The sequence below is a fragment of the Macrosteles quadrilineatus genome, unplaced genomic scaffold, assembly GCF_028750875.1.
Source record: "Macrosteles quadrilineatus isolate MER2022 unplaced genomic scaffold, UCM_ALF_1.0 Scaffold_8__2_contigs__length_117827958, whole genome shotgun sequence".
NCBI classification, from domain to species: domain Eukaryota; kingdom Metazoa; phylum Arthropoda; class Insecta; order Hemiptera; family Cicadellidae; genus Macrosteles; species Macrosteles quadrilineatus.
This window is the reverse complement of record NW_026542601.1, coordinates 90,746,220-90,767,464: the sequence shown is the minus strand read 5'-3', so window position 1 is coordinate 90,767,464 and position 21,245 is coordinate 90,746,220. Positions and strand designations below refer to the sequence as shown.

The 21,245-nt window shown below is 34.1% G+C and overlaps 2 protein-coding genes across 5 annotated transcripts in view; both read left to right on the top strand.

Moving 5' to 3' along the window:
* The first annotated feature begins 657 nt into the window (after positions 1-657).
* On the top strand, positions 658-6,143 carry LOC129000761 (dynactin subunit 5-like). The gene is made up of 4 exons (XM_054427748.1): positions 658-827; positions 3,356-3,543; positions 4,544-4,655; positions 5,879-6,143. Exons 1-4 carry the CDS (start codon positions 780-782, stop codon positions 6,068-6,070), a joined length of 540 nt encoding a protein of 179 aa, XP_054283723.1. The 5' UTR covers positions 658-779; the 3' UTR covers positions 6,071-6,143.
* Positions 6,144-7,895: 1,752 nt separating this feature from the next.
* Positions 7,896-21,245, top strand: part of LOC128999403 (E3 ubiquitin-protein ligase lubel-like) — a 45,121-nt gene continuing 31,771 nt past the window's right edge. For all 4 annotated transcript variants that reach the window (XM_054425898.1, XM_054425899.1, XM_054425901.1 and 1 more), the window contains exons 1-5: positions 7,896-7,992; positions 15,476-15,562; positions 17,475-17,613; positions 18,220-18,368; positions 19,062-19,193. In XM_054425898.1, the coding sequence (XP_054281873.1) occupies positions 7,987-7,992; positions 15,476-15,562; positions 17,475-17,613; positions 18,220-18,368; positions 19,062-19,193 (513 nt within the window). In that variant the 5' untranslated portion in view covers positions 7,896-7,986. The remainder of the gene's footprint in view (positions 7,993-15,475; positions 15,563-17,474; positions 17,614-18,219; positions 18,369-19,061; positions 19,194-21,245) is intronic.

The window sequence follows — 21,245 nt, the reverse complement described above, 5'->3', positions numbered from 1 at the left end:
TGCTTCCGTCCTGTAATGAATGACTTAAACCATTGCAGTGCCAGCCCTTGCACTCCAAGACAAGAAAGCTTATCAAGAAGCAATGCGTGATCCACCATATCAAAGGCTTTGCTCAGATCGAAAAAAAGCCCATTGTATGTTCCCCTGCATCCAATGAATTTACTAAATTTGAGATAAGGTCAGTCATTGCGTCTGTGGTGGTTTTCTTTTTTGTGAACCCAAATTGCTTCTCTGAAATAACATTATTTTTTGTAAAAAATTCTAATAGTCTTAGTAGTATTATCTTTTCAAATACCTTAGATATAGATGATGTTATGGCTATAGGTCTGTAGTTGTCGCAGAGGTGGCGATCTCCTTTTTTATGGAGTGGCTTAATAATGGACGTTTTCAGGGCATCTGGGAACTGGCCACATTCAAAGGAGGCATTGATTAAGTTAGCTAGAGGGATAGATACGAGGTCTGCAACTTCTCTTAACAGGTTTGGTGACAATTCATCTGTTCCAGCCGACCGTTTATTTTTCATTTCTTTTATGATATTTTCTACTTCGGTCTTGATATCTTTTATGATAATTTATACTCCATGAAGAGAACAAGAAGAAGCAGTCGTCGTCAGTAGTTTATCTGTTTATTATTTGCTAACTTAATTGCTACTGTCAAGTCTGGGATGGGATTTAGGTTAGACTGCAAGCATTGGTATTATATATCGTCTACTTTTGTTGTTAAGTCAATTTGTTGATGGAAGCTTAATTATACCATTGCAGTTGCAGTTAAATTCCACAATGGAATTACAAAATATTTACTACAACAAGTCGGAATATGTTGAAACGGTAAGTTAGCTTAAGACCTGTCCTATGGCATGAAGTCAAGTTAGGAAGCTTTGAACGTGACATGAGTTTTCATTATTTTTTGTCGGTTCTGTTTGTTTAAAATAAAAATATAAGGTTGGGAAATGTTGGAATAACTCTCGTTTGACATAAATTTAGTAAGTTAGGAACAAGAATTTTGAATTGCATTGCATTTCGGACATCAGCATGTTTGCTGTTAGGATTTGTCCATAAACAGTACTTCAAACTTCATTATCGAATAGATTTACGTTTGTGTATCGAATGAAACAATCGAATAATCGATATTTTCATTCGGTTGTTTGTGCCAACAGATATGGAAGTCTACCCTTTGTTTGTTTTAATTTGATTAGGCCTAGATTTTTACCAAACTATTTCCATAAACACGACATAAGGCCTGTTTATTACCCACTTAAATAACGTTAGATATAACAAGTAAGTTTACTAAGGTTTGCTGCTAAGGGAAAGGTAGAAATGGTTTTTTTTTACCTAAAATAAGTTAGGACGAATAAAATAAATTGGCCAAACTAGATAAAAATATAAGGCCCATAAACAAGCAACGTACAACAGTTTCATTTTTCTCAATAAGAATAACATGAAAATTTCAAATGTATTTTTTTGATTTTCACCGTAATCTTTTATTGTAACTTAAGACAATGGTAGGCCTAACTTACTTTCAAAGTTAAACGTTCAGTATTAAATTTCATCTCCATTCTAGCTCCTGAGCTGTTAACTTATAGCTTAATATTCAATACGAAATAGGTTACATAGGCCTACCTTACAAATTCGACATGTACAGCTCAATTTTATAGAAGGTTGTTTAAGTTACATGTTTCGGTTTGTATCCGCTATTTTCAATATTATTGATGACTTTTGTCGATATATCAATATTTTTGTTTAGTTTCTACGGTCCTTATTCTTTCTGTTTTCATATCTTCAAATGCATTTAAATTTCCGTACAAATTGACAACTGATCTTGTATAGGCAAAATATTATAGGCCTAACATGGATTAAGAAATGAAGCTGTTCTAAACTAACCTAACACATTTTTAACTAACCAAACGGCTGCACTTTACTTGACGTCCTACACTCATTCGATTGTTTTTTTCGATTCGATATTTTCATTCGATTGTTTCATTCGATATATCGTTTGGTTAGTTAGGTTAGGTTAACCTTACCTAACTAACCAAACGATATATCGAATGAAGCAATCGATTATTCGATATATCGATCGATATTTTCATTCGAATGAGTGTAGGACGTCAAGTAAAGTGCAGCCAACCAAACTTTCTGTACCATTTCAAAATTCCGTTTGATAACCTAACAGAAAAGGAATGTGGAGAATATCAAACGGAATTTAAAATGGTACCTTGCAGCAAGTTTGGTTAGTTATGTTAGGTTAGTTTAGAACAGTTTCATTTCAATATAATATTTTTTGTAATTGTTGCTGAGACTGAACAATATGTAAGTTAGGCTATTTATTGAATTTGTTAGCTGATTTGTTTCAATTCGTTAATCAACATATGGGTTCAAAAAATATTGATAAATCGAAAAAAAAAAATCACCAATAATAATGAATGTTCCCTTTAACGGAAAAGCACCCAACAAGGCTGTAGACCTAAATGAATATTGGGCATTTCCATGTATTATAAACTGTATAAATTTGAAAAAAACCATTTTTGAAAATTTAAAACCCAATTAACCCCATCTTTCCATGACCCGAACTTTTTGGGTTGCATACTCATTCAGATTTAACCTTCTCTACACCCTCAAGCCAAATTTCAAAGTCGGATCAAAATTGCTCTATTTATCACTTTCATGACGTAGGTAGGCTATACATATTTAAAATTTTGAACAAATTGTGTTTTTGGCCTCAGGAGACAACAAAATGAAAAAGAAAATTGGTCCCGTGTCTAGGTCTTACCGTGCCACCTAAGGTAATAGCTACTTCCCTATAGGGAAATTTGCTAGTGTTTTGATATAAAATACCGTCTTTTATAAGGAGGGTAGGCCAAAGCAACGCCTTGTAATCATCGTGGTTCTTGACATTATTAAGTTACCTTTTTATTTGGTTGTTGCCTTTTTTTATGTTGTAGCCAAGTCACTAATCAATAAATATAAAATTTAAAGAACAATTTTTTATCTTTTCATTATTATTTCCAAACTCATTTAATTGCATAGGGTAGTTCTACATCCAAACAATTCTTAGAATAATAAAGTACCGTACCTACCCTTTTTAAATGCTAAGAGAAATTGTCAGGGTTATGAATATTCAAAAGCTAATTTAGATCAGTAAATTAGGATACAAGTTTTTGTGTGAGAATGTTTTGCCATTATAAGGCTATAAGGAATAGACATAATTTAAGTTAAAGAGGAGATAACGTTTTTTAACAGCCACAGTAGTTTTTTACCACAGGAACGTCACAACAACGCAGAGAGATTATACTGTTATACTGTCCACATGTGTCTGTATCACACTGAGACAGTAAATTTGACAAGTTGTAATATTTCAGGCATCAGGAAACAAAGTGAGCAAACAAACTGTGTTGTGTGGCTCACAGAACATTGTTCTCAATGGCAAAGTGATAGTGCAATCCGATGCTATCATCAGAGGTGATTTAGCAAATGTTCGTATTGGACGGCATTGTGTCATCAGTAAAAACTCTGTCATCAGACCACCGTTTAAAAAGTTCAGCAAAGGGTAAGAATGTCTCAGTTTGGTTGTAAAAATTTGCTAGTTTTACTGTCAACTATGTTAAGTCTAAAGCCCAATGAATAAAGTAATATCCTTCTACGATAGAAGACAGAAAATGAAAATTAGGCTATGAATCAGTTACACGTACATGTGTTAGGGAAAAAAGTAATAAACAGACTAACTGGGGGGAAACATGTAATGTCCATTTGATCTAACAATATAAGGTTGGTGTAAGATTGACAAGTAAAGAGCTTATTCCTTCTAAAACTATATGGAACAATTTAGGACAACTAGGATGGAGCTGGGTGGGTCAGTAGATAAAATGTTCGCCAGGTTAAAAGGTTGCCGGTTTCTTAAAAAAAAGTGTATAGCTTTATAATAGTTTGAAACTGGACCCAGCTGATTAGTTATTTGGGCTTTTAATCAAATGGTTCTGATTAATGAAACAGCTGTTGTTAGTCAGTAACAATGCTACTCAAGACATCTTGATCCATTCTGACACTCATCTTTCACTCATATTTGGGTTCAAAGGTGGCGTCCCCATTTCAATTAATAGTTAAAAATAGAAAAAATGATAAAACACAAGCAGAAATATTGGTCTTGATAGTGTCATTGATAAAACATATTCCCTTAGTAGATTTCCCATCCTTACGGAACAGTTGAAGCCAATTTTATCGTTAGTTCTGTCCGGTGTACTGCAGAGTCTGTGTTTTATTTACAATTCGTTTTTTTGTTATTTCAGTCATTTAAAACCCAGTTCGACAAAATAAAACGATATAATCATAAACAACATCTCATCCTCTATAACCAAACAGTAAAGCACAAATCATGAAATTAACTCTAAAATAATAGAAACACAATTTTGCCAACACTGGCCACCAGTGACACTGACATGACCTAGACATGAAAAACGAGCTTCAAAATTTACAATGGGATGGCAAGTCTACTTGTGTTGGTTAGTCTATGATAGTGTTATAACTTACTGATTCTATTTATTTTTCTTCAGAGTTGCTTTCTTCCCTCTTCACATGGGTGAACATGTCTTTGTTGGAGAAAACTCTGTTGTTAGCGCTGCAGTCATAGGCTCATACGTACATATTGGCAAAAATGTTGTCATTGTAAGTGCAATATATCTACTTAATGAAAAGATATTTTAGTTAAAGTTTATGTGCAGTATAACCTCATTAATCCTTCCTAAGTAATATAATAAGAGTTGTCTTAATCCTAATAGCTATTTAACAGCAGTTTGTTAACATTTCATACCGCTTCTTTAGGAATGCACGACTGTGTAAACTACACAGTTTTGTTGTAAGGTTTACTGTGATTTAGTAGTTAAATTGTTTAACACAGTCCCAGAACACTGCTGTGTTTATTTGCATTGCCACCAGTGCCATTAAAATAAACCCAAATAAAGAATGTATAAAATACCGAATTTCAAGGAGGGTTCCAAACAGTTCAAAATTCAACACTTGCCGATAGTGCGGATGTATTGATCCTCTTAAACCTGTACATGATTTTTCCTGAGTGCTTCTGAGCCCTCAATAGTAATACGAAGATTAGTTAGTTGAAACTGTGGATCTCATTGTATCGACCCCTAGACTCTTTTATTAGCTCCATCTGAGCACTCTCAAAAGAAATTTGCGTGTTGATGGATCTAGGGTTGGGCCTACCTGTTTTGCGAATAAAGGTTTATTCCACTTTATATAGAATATACGTCAAAATTTTTTATATTTAATACTGAGCGATAATATAATGTAACTTATTTGTCATTTTATAAAATTCTTACTAGGCCTTACAAAATAAAAGTATGAGTAAAAAAATCTCGAGAGAAACTCTTCTAACTGAACGTAATAAAGAGTGATTTTATACAACGTTTAATGAACAAAAAACCTAACACAGACGTTGATTTTAAGAAATTATTGCAGTTCCTCTGTTTTTATTTTTCATGATTTGGTTTTGCCTCTTACTTTACCTGGTTGCACTGTCTCATCATCGCTCCATTAGCTTCCGCCAACTTTTCCATAAATATTAAAACAATTTACAAATAACATCAATTTTACAAAATTGGATAACTATGTATACACAATAGTTTACACAAGTTTAACGACTTGTAACAGTGTTTTTCTTAGGTAATTTCCTCTAATAGATATTACAATTTTAAAAGAATTTTTTTTAGGGAGGTTCATTTGTGTCCATTTCTAGCAATAATTGGCTTTTAGTTCAGCGTTGAAATATGTTTCTGCTGTACTTTCACAAATAGTTTGAATATAATTTGATCAGGCGGCAGCCTACATACTACATGTTAAGGTAAGGGAAACGCGTAACATATATGTTTGTGTAGGGTCGCAGATGTGTGCTGAAGGACTGTTGTATGATAGAGGACAACACCATCCTAGGACCAGAGACTGTAGTTCCTCCGTTCACACGCTATGGTGGGTCACCGGGACTGGTGGTGGGTGAACTACCAGAGTGTACTCAAGACTTGATGATCGACTACACCCGCAGCTACTACGACCACTTTGTACCTCATTGAATATCTTTTAATTTAAAAAAAGATCATATTTATAATTTATTCACTTTTGTACCATATACAAATATAAGCTTTATTAAGTTAAACGTTTTGGATCTTGTTCATTTCGTTAACCTCTGAATTTCTAATAGGTGTTTAAATTTTTCCCCCTTTTACCTGCTAGTCATGTTTAAAACTATTTCAAGTTTGAAGGGTTGTTAGTGCAGTAGACTGATCAAACGAAGGCGTTGTTGAGGCAGCATTAGATTCTAATCTGTAAGGTCTGGGTGTGCAATCATGAGTTTACCTGTCTGTTGTAAGTCACCGCTTAAAAACAGTAACCGGCTCTTGTGGTCCTTATTGAAATCCTTACTGTGTGTGTAGGCAAAAAACTTCTTTAGTGTAGATTTTCCGTTTATTAGGGAGAAAAATAAAAAAAGGTAGAAATAAATCACTGAATAATCCCTGGTACTGTATTCAAAGGATTACATAATATTGTTTACTTATAAATACTGTACTGCAAATAATAATACGATCTAAGGTAAAGGCCTTGCCCGTTTTGGCACCTTATTTGAGAACGGGAGCTTTGTGTGACCTTCGCTCTATATATAGAACCTCTCATTGTAAAACCTGTATGCACTTCTCGTATGAGTCAACTAGCAATGTAATCAGACTTTTGGAAACTATGTTGTTGAAGTGTCTACAGTAAGTTACATGTACTTGATTTCTAAGTTTTATACTTAGGGACAAATCGGCATAACTATGACCTTAATCAGATTATACCTTCTTATTTCATTTTGATGATATTTTTTGTACTTTATATGTTCATTAGTTGTTTTTTCTGTTGAAAAAATCAAATAAACAATTTAGCTCAAATATTTTCTCCACTGGAAAATGGTTGATAAAAGTGTTACTTAATACTATCTACTTTTAAAACTTTAAATTTTTCTCTAGAGAAAAAAAAGACACAATAAAGATTTACAAAACATGATGGTTCGCCCAGGCATCTTTCGGCTTAATTTTATGAGAAAATTTGCAGACTCAACAACATATTTCTAATATTTAAATATGTAAATAATATTAATATTTAAACATACTGAATTGACTTCTTTTAAGTTGAATATTACAAGTACACATTTTGACGGGGCTTTTGGCTTCTCCGAAACCTGATTTTTAAAACATAGGTCTTAATATAAGAACATGAAAACTGGTCATAGCCTCCTCTTCAAAGGGTGATGAACTCAGCCATTGCAACATATTGAGAGACTTTATGATACTTTCTCAAAAGGTATTTAGGTTAGGTTAAACACTTTAATAGAGGCTAGAGCTTGAAATAGTCTACAAGTGGTGCCATAAGCCTATGCCCAAATTCCACTTAAAGCCCTACAAATATATTGGTAAAAAATAGCTGTAGCCAATTTGTAAACAACAGTATCATACCAATGCTAAGTTGGACAACAATTAATGCAACAAGACAAAGACAAGTATGGGACAAAAAATACTAAAAACAAGAAGAGCTTCAGCTGATTATTATTTTCTCCCCCTATACCGTACCATAGTATGGAGAAAGTATTGCTTTCATTAAGTATATATGAGGTAGCAACACTTTATAAAATTCAACTGGATACCATTTAGGTATCGAGCTTTGAACAGATTTTGCATCAACTTTGCAATAATCTCATATCCTAGAATTTTTCACTAAAATGCTTGTGATTTCTTTAGCTTTAGTAATGTTTATGGACATAAATAAGCAATAAATCAACTTTAACAAGTGTCTTTCCCAATTACTGAATCCTAGAGTCGACGAACTGAAGTATAAGAGGATGGGGTGACGGTGGGTTAAAAACACCGCCTTGGCGCAAGTTCAAAAACGCCGCCGAAGACTAAAATTAGTTCCTCAGTCGTGCGTCGGGCAGCGGCCGAACAGCGCCTTCCACGATATGCAGGTAATGGGCGGGAGGGGGTAAATTAGGTAGTCTTGGTCATTTATAACCTCAATATACCTGTGAAACCAACAATGGCATAACTACGTTCTAGGCCTGATACACCCGAAATATACATATTTGTAGTTGTATAATTATGATTTACTGTCATTTACCAAATTTTTCAAACATTTGCATTGATCTGTTATTGTAAGTAGGCACTTACAATAAACTGAAATATGGAAAGTATCAATTATCAATTATTTAAGATGGGGACGCCACTATGTGCGTATTTTAACCCAAATATGAGTGAAGGATGAGTGTAGGATGAGTGGCCGACATGTTCCTTAGACACAGCTGTTAATTAATAGCCCATACAGCTAATGGCAACTAAGGGACCTTATCCATCAAAAGAGTAGGCCTAGTTAAAATTGTATGGATTTTTCTCTGAATTAATTAGTAGTAGTAAATCATGTGCCGACATTATAATTTACATTCGTTAATTTGACATTTTACATTCAGAACGATACAATTCGGTTATAAAATAAAATAATTAATTATTTTCTTCGGGGAAAAAATCAAAATAGTTATTTTTTAAATTGATTTAACTGTTACCATGATCTATCTAACACTGTTATCTATTTTTAACTATTACCTACTACTCCTACCTTCACCTATATTTTACTCATGAGACCAATAAGAAACAAGGTGTGGAACCTAATTTAATACTGTATTGATAAATTGTAAATGATCATGGTAAAGGTTTGATTATTTCCCTCTTACAAATGAACCTTACTTATATGTTTCAAACAAACGTTACAACTTGCGGAAGCAGTGATATTCTAGTCCAGCCAATCTCAGCACGGTTGGTGCCACGTTATAAGGGGCCTACATTAAATTAGTTTTGGCACACGACTCCTCTTGGGTATAATGAATTCCATTGCAAACTGCGGGGGCGTGTAAGAGTCTGTAACGCCCGATCTCTTCTATTCTGGACGGTAAATTTATTGATTGTAAATTTACGAACACATAATGATAGATGATTGATTATATCTCTGGGTGCACGCGCAGACACCCATAGTTATATATGTGTCGTATAGTAACATGAGATTAATATTTTAGCTTCCTTTTTTGGCAAATATTACGTGTTGATTTGTGTTATTTTGTTCATATAAAGAGCAAATAATGGTGTCAGTAATATTCTCCACAGGAATATGACAATATGTATTCAGTGTTAATCAAAGCTGCTTTGAAATTAATGTGGCCCTGTCCTGTAGTAGTAGAGGTTTAGAAACCATTGCAAATGGAGGGGGGTACTTGCTTGTGTGGTGTGGTTGTGAAATATGCTATGATTACTATTAACGTACTATGTTTCTTTAACTAAACCTCAAAACTACACAACCAAATATGTACGCATACACTTTCATTTACCCAGCACTTTCAAACGTTTTAGGACGCAAAATACAAATAAAATCAAGCTCTACATTTTTTATAACAGGATTGAGAAGTCTATAACTAGAATCGTATCTAAAGTCAATGGTGTAATGTAACGCTATATTAGAAAAATGAAGACGTGAATATTGTCTTGTAATCATGTTTCATGTTCATAATCATGTTGTTGGCTATTGAAAATATATTGCATGATAACCAGTCAGGCTTTAGGAGAGGCTTCAGCACAACATCGGCTTTGCTGAACGTTATAGATCAGCTGTACAGAGCTAAAGATAATAAGCTCAATAGTGCCATGGTAACTTTAGACTTTGCCCAAGCTTTTGACTCTGTTGACTTCGAGCTACTAAGAGCCAAATTAAAGTATTATAACTTTGACCAAACAGCCCAAAATTGGTTTCAATCTTACCTTGAAAACAGAATGCAGGTAACCAAGGTGGATGGAGTTACCTCTAAAGCCCTTCCAAAAACATGTGGAGTGCCTCAAGGAAGTGTGCTTGGGCCTCTTTTGTTTATCTTGTATACTGCTGACATGAATGAAACATTGTCCCACTGTTCTCTCTTTTCGTATGCCGACGATTCACAGCTACTCTTCTCATTCAAAGATTCAGAGATTTTGCAGGCAGAACAGGCAATAAATGCTGATTTGACAAATATTTATCAGTGGTCAAAAAATCATTGTCTTAGGTTAAATACTGAGAAGTGTTCAGTAATACATTTCAGCAATTGCTTGAGAAACACTCTTTTAAGCCACCGAAATAATGTAAATATACTTTTGGAAAATGATTTATTGAAGGTTACTGAGGCTTTTAAAGTCCTTGGGCTTACGATTGATACAGAATTAAAATTTTCAAAGCAAGTAAAAACAATCGTACAAAGGGTCATATCTTTACTCAGAGTGTTAAATAGATTTAGGCATATATTAGCTGAGAATGTAAAATTACAAATGGTTAGATCCCTGGTAATGCCAATAATAAACTATGCTTTGCCTGCCTTTGGGTTTTCTTTGTCAGCTGAAAATTTGAATATCTTGGACCGCTTGCAAAATAATGCTCTAAGATTTGTATATGATCTAAAAAAATTTGATCACATATCACATATCAGAAAGAAGTGAAATGTTACCAGTGCAGGTTGTTTGCGTCCTTGAAACTGTTGCCATAGTACATAAAGTGGTCAAAACCAACAGACCCTCGGCTACCTCAAAGATAAACTAACCACTCGAAAAGAAATACGAGATAGGTGCACAAGACAGGATAGCCTACTGCATTTGCCTCGTGTAAACTTTGAATGTAGGTAGTAAGAAGGGGTTTTCTTTTTTCGGCCCTCAGGAATACAATTCCTTACCTGAAAGAATTAAAAATTTAAGTTATAAGGCTTTCAGACAAGAAACAAAAAAACTTTATTTGTAAATATAGGCTGGTTGAATTAGTTTTAGTTAAATTATTTGTTCTCTTTTATTATTGTATTGCAGACTTTGTACCTGACTTGAGTTGTTTTGAAAAGCAGTGTATTTATGTACTGAAAACCGCTTCAAATAAAAGACGTTTCTATTCTATTCTATTCTAATCAATGGCTGAAGTCAACCGCAACCCTCTTTGACTTTGACAGATCAGCTGTCCATTATTGCCATTGCCATAATCTTAATGACATAAAGCCAATAATGACAAGTTGTCGTGTTAGTTTTGAATTGTTTTGAATTTATATTTATTTGGTAAGTAAACTTGAATCTCCTCTACTCCCCGAAAATCCTAATTCTATTAGTTATTATACACAATAGCGATTGCTTATTTTTTAATCAAAAACTAAACCATGTTGATGCTTATCAATATGTTTGCAGTTATTTATAGTTATCTGTGTTAATTTTTATTGTTGTCTAGGAGAAAGCAAACTTAATATAATTTTTTAATATGGACTTTTTACTCCCGCTAAGTTAGTTAATCAATACCATAGTAATAGCTATAAAGCATTACACCTATATGTTAAATTTGGAAAAAGGGTTGTTAAAGCTGGAAATAGAAATATCGGGCTAGCTATAGAGTAACTTGGGGGTTTTGAGGTTAAACGAATATTTTCATTATCATGTCATGTTTGCTATATTTTAACCTTGCAAGCCACCGGTCCACCAAACTTAACATTTAAACTAGGGCCTATTATTTATCGATTAATGTATATGATTCTTATTTTGTTTTTACATTATTAATTATCGTATACTAATTACCCTTTTAAAATTCTTTTTATTTATTAAGATCCTTATTGATTTAAATGATTTCATGTAGGCCTTCAATTTAATTGTTTAACCCTTTTGATGATAGAATTTTTTGTCCGAAAAATGCTAGAGTTATGTTATTTATTTAACTTATTTTGTACCAAATGTGCTAGGCTTGCCAGGGGGGGGGCAAAGTCTAATAGTGTGTGAGAAAAATGGGTAAATGCCCTCGCCGCAGCAAACCTGCAGACTTAGCGAATTTCCATTTACCTGGCTGGATTTCTACTAAAATATTACCTGAAAATTAATTTTAATGAGTACCTAGGTTTGCTGCTACAGGGAAGGTATTGAGGTGTGTTTTTTATTGAAATACTAGCTGTAACCCGCGGGCTTTGCCCCGTTTAACTTCTTAATTTTCAAGATGATCTCGTTTGCATGGCTCAATCACGTCCTGGTTGAAGTTCGTTCGCTACGCTCACTCACCTTTAGGTTGGAGCTCGTTTGCTGCGCTAACTTTCCTTCAGGTTAGCTCGTTCGCTACGCTCACTTGCCTTCAGGTTAGCTCGTTCGCTACGCTCACTTGCCTCCAGGTTGAAGTTCGTTCGCTACGCTCACTCACCTTTTGGTTGCAAATTAGCTGTTGTCATAAATGTAAAAGAAATAATAGTGCTAGTGCTGCAACCTGTTGGTAATCCTTGTAACTTTAATGCTATTGAACATCACAGAACAGAACCAACTTGTTTAATTGAAACAGCTGTTAAGATTCAATAATTTCATTTCTCATAAGGTTAACATGGGAAACTCCAGAGCCACTGGGGTGGAGCCCGAAAGGATTTTTGAAATAAGAATATGCCTATATGTTAATCGGGAATGTGAGCTATCATCATGCCAAATTTCAGCCCAATCCGACCAGTATTTTTCGCGTTTACTTTTCCCATACATACAGCAACCACCTCTTTTTTATAATAGTATAGATTGGTAAAATTAGCTTAGTATGAAATAAACAAAATTGCCGAATTTGATAAAAATTTAAACTACAACAGTTTATCTTGTCCATAAGAATAACGTGTGAATTTTAAATTTAAAGATTTTTTAATTATCTCCGTAACCGTTAGGCATAAAATAACACTTCAGGATACAAAATTGTCTCTTTTTTTAAGCTCTACAAAATGTTCTCAAAAGAAATTGTGAAATTTTATGTTTTTAGAGTCAAAAATGAGAAAGACTAATTTTTACCGCATAAAAACCCCATAAGTCCCCATTCCCATAGTTCAATCATGCTGTTTTGTGAACTCGTTACAATAAACAAAGGTTTACACGTTTGTACCAAATTTAATCAAAATCGCATCATTTTTGCTCCAGTTATCTCGCTAACAGACACACACACACACACACATATACAGGGTGAGTTTCTACTGACCATGTTAACTTCGCCAGTGGGTTCTACTCTCTAAAAGGAACAAAAAAGTTCCTATAAACCCATGTCCGATTTTCGACCGTTTGGCTGTTTTGGGGGATTTTGTGTTTTTCTTATTTTATTAGACTTTGCTCCACAATTTATGTAATAAAAACTTAATCAATTACTTTAGAGAGTTGTAGTTAAAATCATTGGAAAGAACATTAAATTTGCTATAAATCAAAGGTTTCATTCAACAATTATACCATTACATAGTCCACGTTATATACAAAATAAAGTAAAAATGTCATTAAATTAATTAATTACGATAACTTTTATGAGCCTCCTTTGATACATAAACCTGCATTTATGCAATGTTGAAATGCATAAACAACTTGGCATTTTAATAATCTTTCAAATGATATGCTATTCAATACTATTATTGATATAAACCAGTGAGAAATTACTAATAAACTACAATAAAACACGGTTTACAGATTTTGTTTTTGCACAGTTTTACTGTTAATAATAATTACTGTATTTACTGTATTCATCATGTTGGCATAATCTTGATTGGTAAAAGGCTCCATATTTTAATAAATGTTGAAAAACTCATAATTGACTTGGAAATATAAAGTTAAAACAGCAAATTACTCAACAAGGTATGTTCAAACAGCTGAGTTATCTAGCTATAGATGACAAATCAATAAAAGCTGACTTAATCAAGCACAAGGTAAAACTAATTACACAGCATTTAAGAATCAAACACACTACATCTTTGAAAATGTGAAAAACCTTGAGTTTATACATTTTATTAATTCAGATAATTTTAATAAATATTTAAAAGTTAAAATAATGTACAAATTTTATCAGATAGTTCAATAAAATACATCATGGAGTATACAGTAATTATTATTAACAGTAAAACTGTGCAAAAACAAAATCCGTAAACCGTGTTTTATTGTAGTTTATTAGTAATTTCTCACTGGTTTATATCAATAATAGTATTGAATAGCATATCATTTGAAAGATTATTAAAATGCCAAGTTTTTTATGCATTTAAACATTGCATAAATGCAGGTTTATGTATCAAAGGAGGCCCATAAAAATTATCGTAATTAATTAATTTAATGACATTTTTACTTTATTTTGGTTATAACGTGGACTATGTAATGGTATAATTGTTGAATGAAATCTTTGATTTATAGCAAATTTAATGTTCTTTCCAATGATTTTAACTATAACTCTCTAAAGTAATTGGTTAAGTTTTTATTACATAAATTGTGGAGCAAAGTCTAATAAAATAAGAAAAACACAAAATCCCCCAAAACAGCCAAACGGTCGAAAATCGGACATGGGTTTATAGGAACTTTTTTGTTCCTTTTAGTGAGTAGAACCCACGGGCGAAGTTAACACGGTCAGTAGAAACTCACCCTGTATATTTATGAATTTGAACGGATGGTGTTTTTGGCCTCTGGGGACCTCAAAACGAAAAAGTAAATCGGTAGCCCGGATTAAGGTCTTACCATGAGACCTACGGTAATAGCTAATTCCCCATGTGGGAAATTTGCTAAAATAAAATTTTTCATCTCAAAAGTGCTAAGGAAATATATATCAGGCCTCGATCCTATGAGGAATCGGAAGAAACTGTCGTTGTCAAAACAACAACTGAGTCAACCGATATGCCCATTTGACTCACACAATCGAAACTCTCGCTGGTACAATATATCGTCGCTTAGCACTTTTCGGATGAAACATGAACAACGCGATTTCGTTCCATAGCACTTTTCAGGAAAAAGACGCACAATGATATATCGTCGCATAGCACTGAAAGGGTTTTAATTATGTGTTAACTCTTCAGAAATGTTTAATCCTGAACTCAAAACTCATGATTAAACAGCTCCAAAATGCCAAAAAGTGAGCCAATTGATTTAAAATATGATAAGTACATTGTACTCTTAAGTTTCAGTTCATAATTTCCAGTTTATATTTTTTTAAATTGTGTACAAAATTCTTCAAGAAGTAGGCTAAACTCAACTTAGTTTGAACTGTGGCTAGAGCCATTGACTTTTACATAGAAGTTAGAGCCATCAATTTTACAACCTTGAAAAATGATGTAGCAAATTTTCAAATGAAATCAACAACACAATTATTTAAAATTCATGTTAATCGGCTTAAACGCTGTTACCGATACTGTTGTTACGGCCGTTGAGCATATTTGACATCTTCAGACACATGCAGACCTTGGCATAGGCAGCGTGGTCGAAGTGTTTTAAAAGCCTGTCACCGCAGTCACACCCTTGTCACTTGATCCTCTCTTAAATTTGAAATTCACTTATCGTTTTCTACTTCCCTAAAGTATTGAAATTACTTTAACTATTTTTTATTATTTAAGTATTAAATTTAACTAGTGAAATACTTCTATATTATAAAAATTTGCTATTGTTGTTTTCTAGAACGTGAAGGAAGAGCGATGGCGACCCTTACCCACTGCATCACCGTCATCTCGGCTGCGAGCAGCACGCACGATGCCTCCATGGCTAGTGAGTATTTATCCAACTCAATAGTCAAAATTGGATAAAAGATATGTGCAGCAAAAAGTTCAAGGACCTCTATTTCCACCAAAGGGGGAGCGAGCTGGCGTAGTGGTTACTGAGGTCCCGGGTTCGATCCCCGCCAAGTCACCAATGGATTTTATCTATGTGATAATGCCGCAACTCCTAGGTCTAGCCTGAAGTAATGTGAAAAACAATCCCAGGCTCGTGCCTAGAGTCCTAGGTCAAAAAAAAGGCCACCAAATAAAAAATGGAAGTATTTTTCAATTTTTTTTAGGTTCCAGGTACCTTTGAAAATTTCAATAATTAATTGATTAACCGTGATTTCAGACTGCCATAAGAAAGAGGTTATATCTGCTCCCTTTTCCTGCTGATGAATAGCTTTGTAAAGATCTGTTCTTTAGCACTTATACAGCATTAGGATTTAACATTTTTTTACACCATAAAGCTCCGTGTAAAATAGATAACTGAACATAAAGGTGTCAAGGCTACTTCAAATTCAAATAGAAGGTACCCAATAGGCAAGATTCCAACAGACAGTAGACGGTAGCAAGTTTTCGCTACATAGTTACATGGTTATGGAGATGTACAAGACAAGTCTAGTCTTGTTGGCTGAGCTCCAGGCAAGTGTATATTTAGGTTCAACACAGCCGTCGTGTCTCCATCCACAAACCTGTCTTTTCTTTCCAAACATCCGTAAATTACCAGAAAAACACAAACCTTCTGTAATTATGGTAGAGATGATTTATGAATTTACAGTTGGTTTTGTACCCCTGGTTTTTTATCCATTAGGGCCACATCATTATTCTATTTTTTTTTCAGATAATTTTAAACATTTCATTTGTTTCATTGTTGTATTGGTCATATGGTCAATGGTCCTGGAACCGCAATTACATTGCTCAAATTTCTTTATAAATATTTTGGAATGAAAACTCTCAAAATATAGAAATTTATAGTTTAAATATTATAATATTGTGTTTGTGATTTAAAAAAAGGTACAATTTGAAACAAGGTTTTTGTTCAAAGAAAGCAACAAATAATTTGTTTTTAATTGTTTGAAGATTTAACTAAAACAAGAATGGGGTGCAGTAAGTTAATTAATTTGACTCAAATTCACTGAAAAGAGAGCAGCATGTGACAGACCAGTTTTATATATCCTGAGTTGAAAATTAATCGTAACACAAAACACAGCTCATGACAAAGTTCAGGCTGTGGCAAAAACCTATGTAAGAAGATCGTTAAACAAAGACTGTGATTGTTTGAGTCTTGAGCCTTGATTTGTCTTTTACATTCGACTTTTTATTTGAGCTGATTTGGGAGGTATTTGTAGCTACATTAAATGGTACAATTCTCAGATTATATAAGTGAGGAAAGAAATTTTATTCGTAAAAAAACAATTAACCTTCATAAAAGACAGTAAAAAACACATTTTTTAACGTCTAACAAATTTTCATCTAATTGCTATCACTAAAAATTTTAGGATCTAAATATTAGGTTTGATTACCTTCTACCTTTTATGTTATGTTATGTTTTTATAAACTTAAAAATTGTAACTCTATACCTACCTAGTTTGTAAAGATCTTTGTGTATGATCTACAATAGTAGGTTGGGAAGGTTGTTTTAAAAATACATTAGTTTACTAAGTGCCAGTCTTGTAGCCTGGATCATTTATCAAAAGCCCAATGTTCAAGTACAACTTTGGTCCAGTTTCGAACCTTTGAAAAGATTTTGACTTAGGATCGAACTGGCTGTCAACCTTTTGATTATTAGTTGAGAAAATAACCACTTAGCTTCCCAGCTATAATTGATATCCTTAAAGTTGTAAGTTACCTTAATTGAATTTAAGGGGGACGCAATATCTACATATTTCTTTTAGCGATATCCGTTATGTATGTTTCAGCAAGCACGAACTACGGCTGCGCCCCCGCCTCCCCCTCCCCCTGTTGTACCTCCGCCACCAGACCCTGACTATGAAGTCATTGAGTTCTCCGCACAGCAAGCCTACTCCAACACACCCCCACCTCGACCAACTCCGCCAGGTATGGTCAACTAACTTCAGGCTGTTTCATTGCCAGTGTTATATGTGATACTGATTTCCAAAAATTCTTTATCAGACTGATTCTCTTCCATGTACAAGATATAGTCATGTATGTATAACTTCAAAATGAAATATACAGTCTAAACCCACCAACCAAAATAAAGGGGGTGAGGCCATTTTGGATAACCTATTTCTTCACGTAATCAATGACTATAAAAAGATGTACGATGATAATTCTTTACGCTGTATTAAAAATCTTCACAGTGGTTGCCAAATGGTTGCACCATTGAAGACAGTTGCCGTTACCTGGCCAATTTTCAAATAATTTTGAATTATCTATTTTTGATTATTAACCCGAGCTTTGGTTTAACAGGATGCGATTGAAAGTGGTTTTAATTGTAACTAAACTAACTTGTCTTTCACATGAGCCCTGCAGTTTGGACCCAGTATACATCTTTACATGCAGTTTAACAATTTAATTTAAAATTGAACAAATTATAACCACTTCAGCTACGCTATGGTGTCAAAGAGATCAAGAAATCGTGAACCATAAAATTGGTACATGACAACAGATTCAAATTTTAAATTGTAAAATTTAATTGTTTAGGTAAACCAAGAGCAGATAACCAGAGATGTGACCTTTGTGGATCATCGGTTCCGGCCGTCCGTTGTGAGAAATGCTCTCAACAGAACTTCTGCCATTCCTGCGACGAGATGTATCACCGCCACCCCAAGAGACAGACGCACGTTCGCAAGGTGATCTGAGTGGCTGTGGATACAAGCATGGAGTTAAGGATATTGAAGTATTCATCTCATCTATATAGATCAGCTGTGGCCACCATTTTATCACAGACAAAAAGAATTAAATATAGACTGTCAGCCCTGCTGCGGTTACCAGGTGCTGGCGTACGCGGTACGTAACTACACGGTGCTCCCAGCGGTGTGCGCCAGAACCTATGATAACCATGGTAACTGCAGCACGGCTGACAGTCTATATTTAATTCTTTTTGTCTATGATTTTATTAAAAAGATATGAAATGAGCCATTCACAGACAGACAAAATTTGATTTTCTGCCTAAGTATTTTATACTATGGTAGTAGATGTGACATAAAATATGCTACAGTATCAGCAAGTCATCATTATCAGTTTTACTTGAAATAATAGCTGGTGTATTTGAAAGAAAACAGTATAGTTGGCACCAAATCACGCTGCCAGTAGCTCAGTTAAACTGTGTCCTTTTATTCTAAAACTGGTAAATGTTTAACTCTCTAATAGTCAAAGGTAATTCATAATATTACCTATCCTGTGATGATGAACTGATGTAGTTGAAGTAAAAAATAGTAGTATGAAATTAATGGGGAAAGTTTGATACATTGACAATGTTTTATTTCTTAGGAAGCTCTTTGAAGATAATGTTGATATATTGAGAATTTTTTGTCTATTTCAAGCCCCTGGACAGTGGACGCCACTCAACTCTACGCCCCCCGCTGCCCCCTAAAGGAGAGAACAGCTCCGCCCCAGTCCCTCCCCCCCGTCGCCACAAACGCTCCGGTCGCACCACTCCAGTTCCCATGGAACAGGTGAGTCATAGCAACAGATGATTTTCGTTGTTTACTGATTTGATGTACACCCTTTAGCACAACAGGTGTTCATTATTGCATTTTTTATTCATTGTATTAGTTTTTAGAGAAATGATCACTTTCGACTTTTGACCTAGGATTCAGAAAGAAAAAATGGGTACGCAAATAAATCCAAGGCAAGAGTTCCAGGCGGTTAACAGTCTACAAAATGATCACTAAAAGCCCCCTTGTAGAGATGCAAGTTATTGTGGTTTCCCAGCAACACAACAGCAACGTTTTTTGCCCACCTATAACAGATTGCCGCATCCTTTTATTTCAGCAACATTGCTAAAAGGTCGTTACCAAATGTCCCTTATAGAGAGTCCGTTATCAAAGGGCGTTGTGAAAATGAGTACCGGTACCCTGGCCTATAGTAATTTATTGACTGGGCCGACATTTTTTTAATTACTATTTTGTGAATCAGTTGTACTTCCGTACCTCCATAACATCTTTTTTGCTGTTTTTGAAATTTTTATTTTTAATGGGGATTTCCCCATAAAATAACAGAAAAATTGGATTTTCTCAATAACAGCTTAAACAATTTTGATGAAAATTTAGTATGTAGTAGTGCTTCCTCCTGTGCTTCAAAAGTTATTGTAACATGTTATTTTCCCATAAACCCCCATAAATAAAAAAAATAACAATAAATTGGATTTTGTAAAAAAGCCAGTTTGATAAAAATTAATGTGTTGTGGTCCTTATAATTCTAAACAAAATAGAGCAATCCCCCATTTCTGAAACAATTATATGGTTCAAAAGTTATGGCTACTTTCGTGATTTTCCCTATAAATATCATAGTTACTTCCACCGCTTACCCATGATAAAGGTTGTTGACAAGCTAATAAGAGAAAGTATGTGTCAGATTGCTGATTCCGTTTATTTGAGACTGTTTATATGAACACCTGTTGATGCATCATCATCAATGTTTTGAAGATTTACCAATTCATTTGTCTTCCTAAAGAACCATGTAATAAGTTCATATTCAACCTTTGTCAAGTCACTTTACTGAATCACATTTCATCCACAATTCTTACAGATGGTGTAAGCACATGTATTTAAACATTTAGCTTATTTAACAGCTTTTGAGGTGGATAATCTGGCAAGTACAAATCACAGTTTGGTTTTGCATGATAATCACAAAATTGCTTTTTTCGAATAATTGTAATACAGTAGCTGTTACATAGCTTTGTGTCATATTTTTTGTGTGAAATTGATTTTCCCTAAAACTGTTGGCCTTTCAACTAGTTCTTCTTCTTTCGTGGAAAGCAGTTTGACAATCTTTTTCTTAGGTCTTTTTTCATATTGACTTTACTTGTTAACATTTCCTTTTAATCTTTTACGCACTGTAGTTTCTAAACTATTTCACTCTTAGGGTTTTATCACTGTTTGTTGTGTTACTTACATTAACAGTAATATGTTTTTATCAGTAATAGTAAAACTATGTTAGATTATGGGTGTAGCATAGAGCACAAGGGCCTAGATTTTTTAGGATTTTTTGAGAGGATAGCAGGCTTACCTGAATGGGAAAGAGTCCAAACTGGCACAGGAAACACAAAACAAAACTTTACACTATATACACAAAACATTAGAATATTTCACTGTCACTGACAGCATTTTCAACTAAGGAAGAGATAGTTTTCTTGACTAGAAGATAATATTTGACTAGAAAACTATCTCTTCCTTAGTTGAAAATGCTGTCAGTGACAGTGAAATATTCTAATGTTTTGTGTATATAGTGTAAAGTTTTGTTTTGTGTTTCCTGTGCCAGTTTGGACTCTTTCCCATTCAGGTAAGCCTGCTATCCTCTCAAAAAATCCTATGTTAGATTATGATTACCTAATTATTTTGAAGACCTATCTTACATAATGCAATGTTTTAGATCATTCGTTACAGTAGTCCCCCTCTAATGGGACCGGACCTAGCTCGGATAACTCAAAAGATCGGTTGAAACGGGCAATCCCTAAAAACATAACTAAATGAAGTGCTATTCATTTGGAATTGTATAATCATTAT

Excerpts from the sequence above, each read along its gene's own strand:
- LOC129000761 (XM_054427748.1), top strand. The coding sequence starts at position 780 with ATGGAATTACAAAATATTTACTACAACAAGTCGGAATATGTTGAAACG. Across the intron at positions 828-3,355 it reads AGTCGGAATATGTTGAAACG|GCATCAGGAAACAAAGTGAG; the intron begins GTAAGTTAGCTT and ends GTAATATTTCAG. Across the intron at positions 3,544-4,543 it reads TTTAAAAAGTTCAGCAAAGG|AGTTGCTTTCTTCCCTCTTC; the intron begins GTAAGAATGTCT and ends ATTTTTCTTCAG.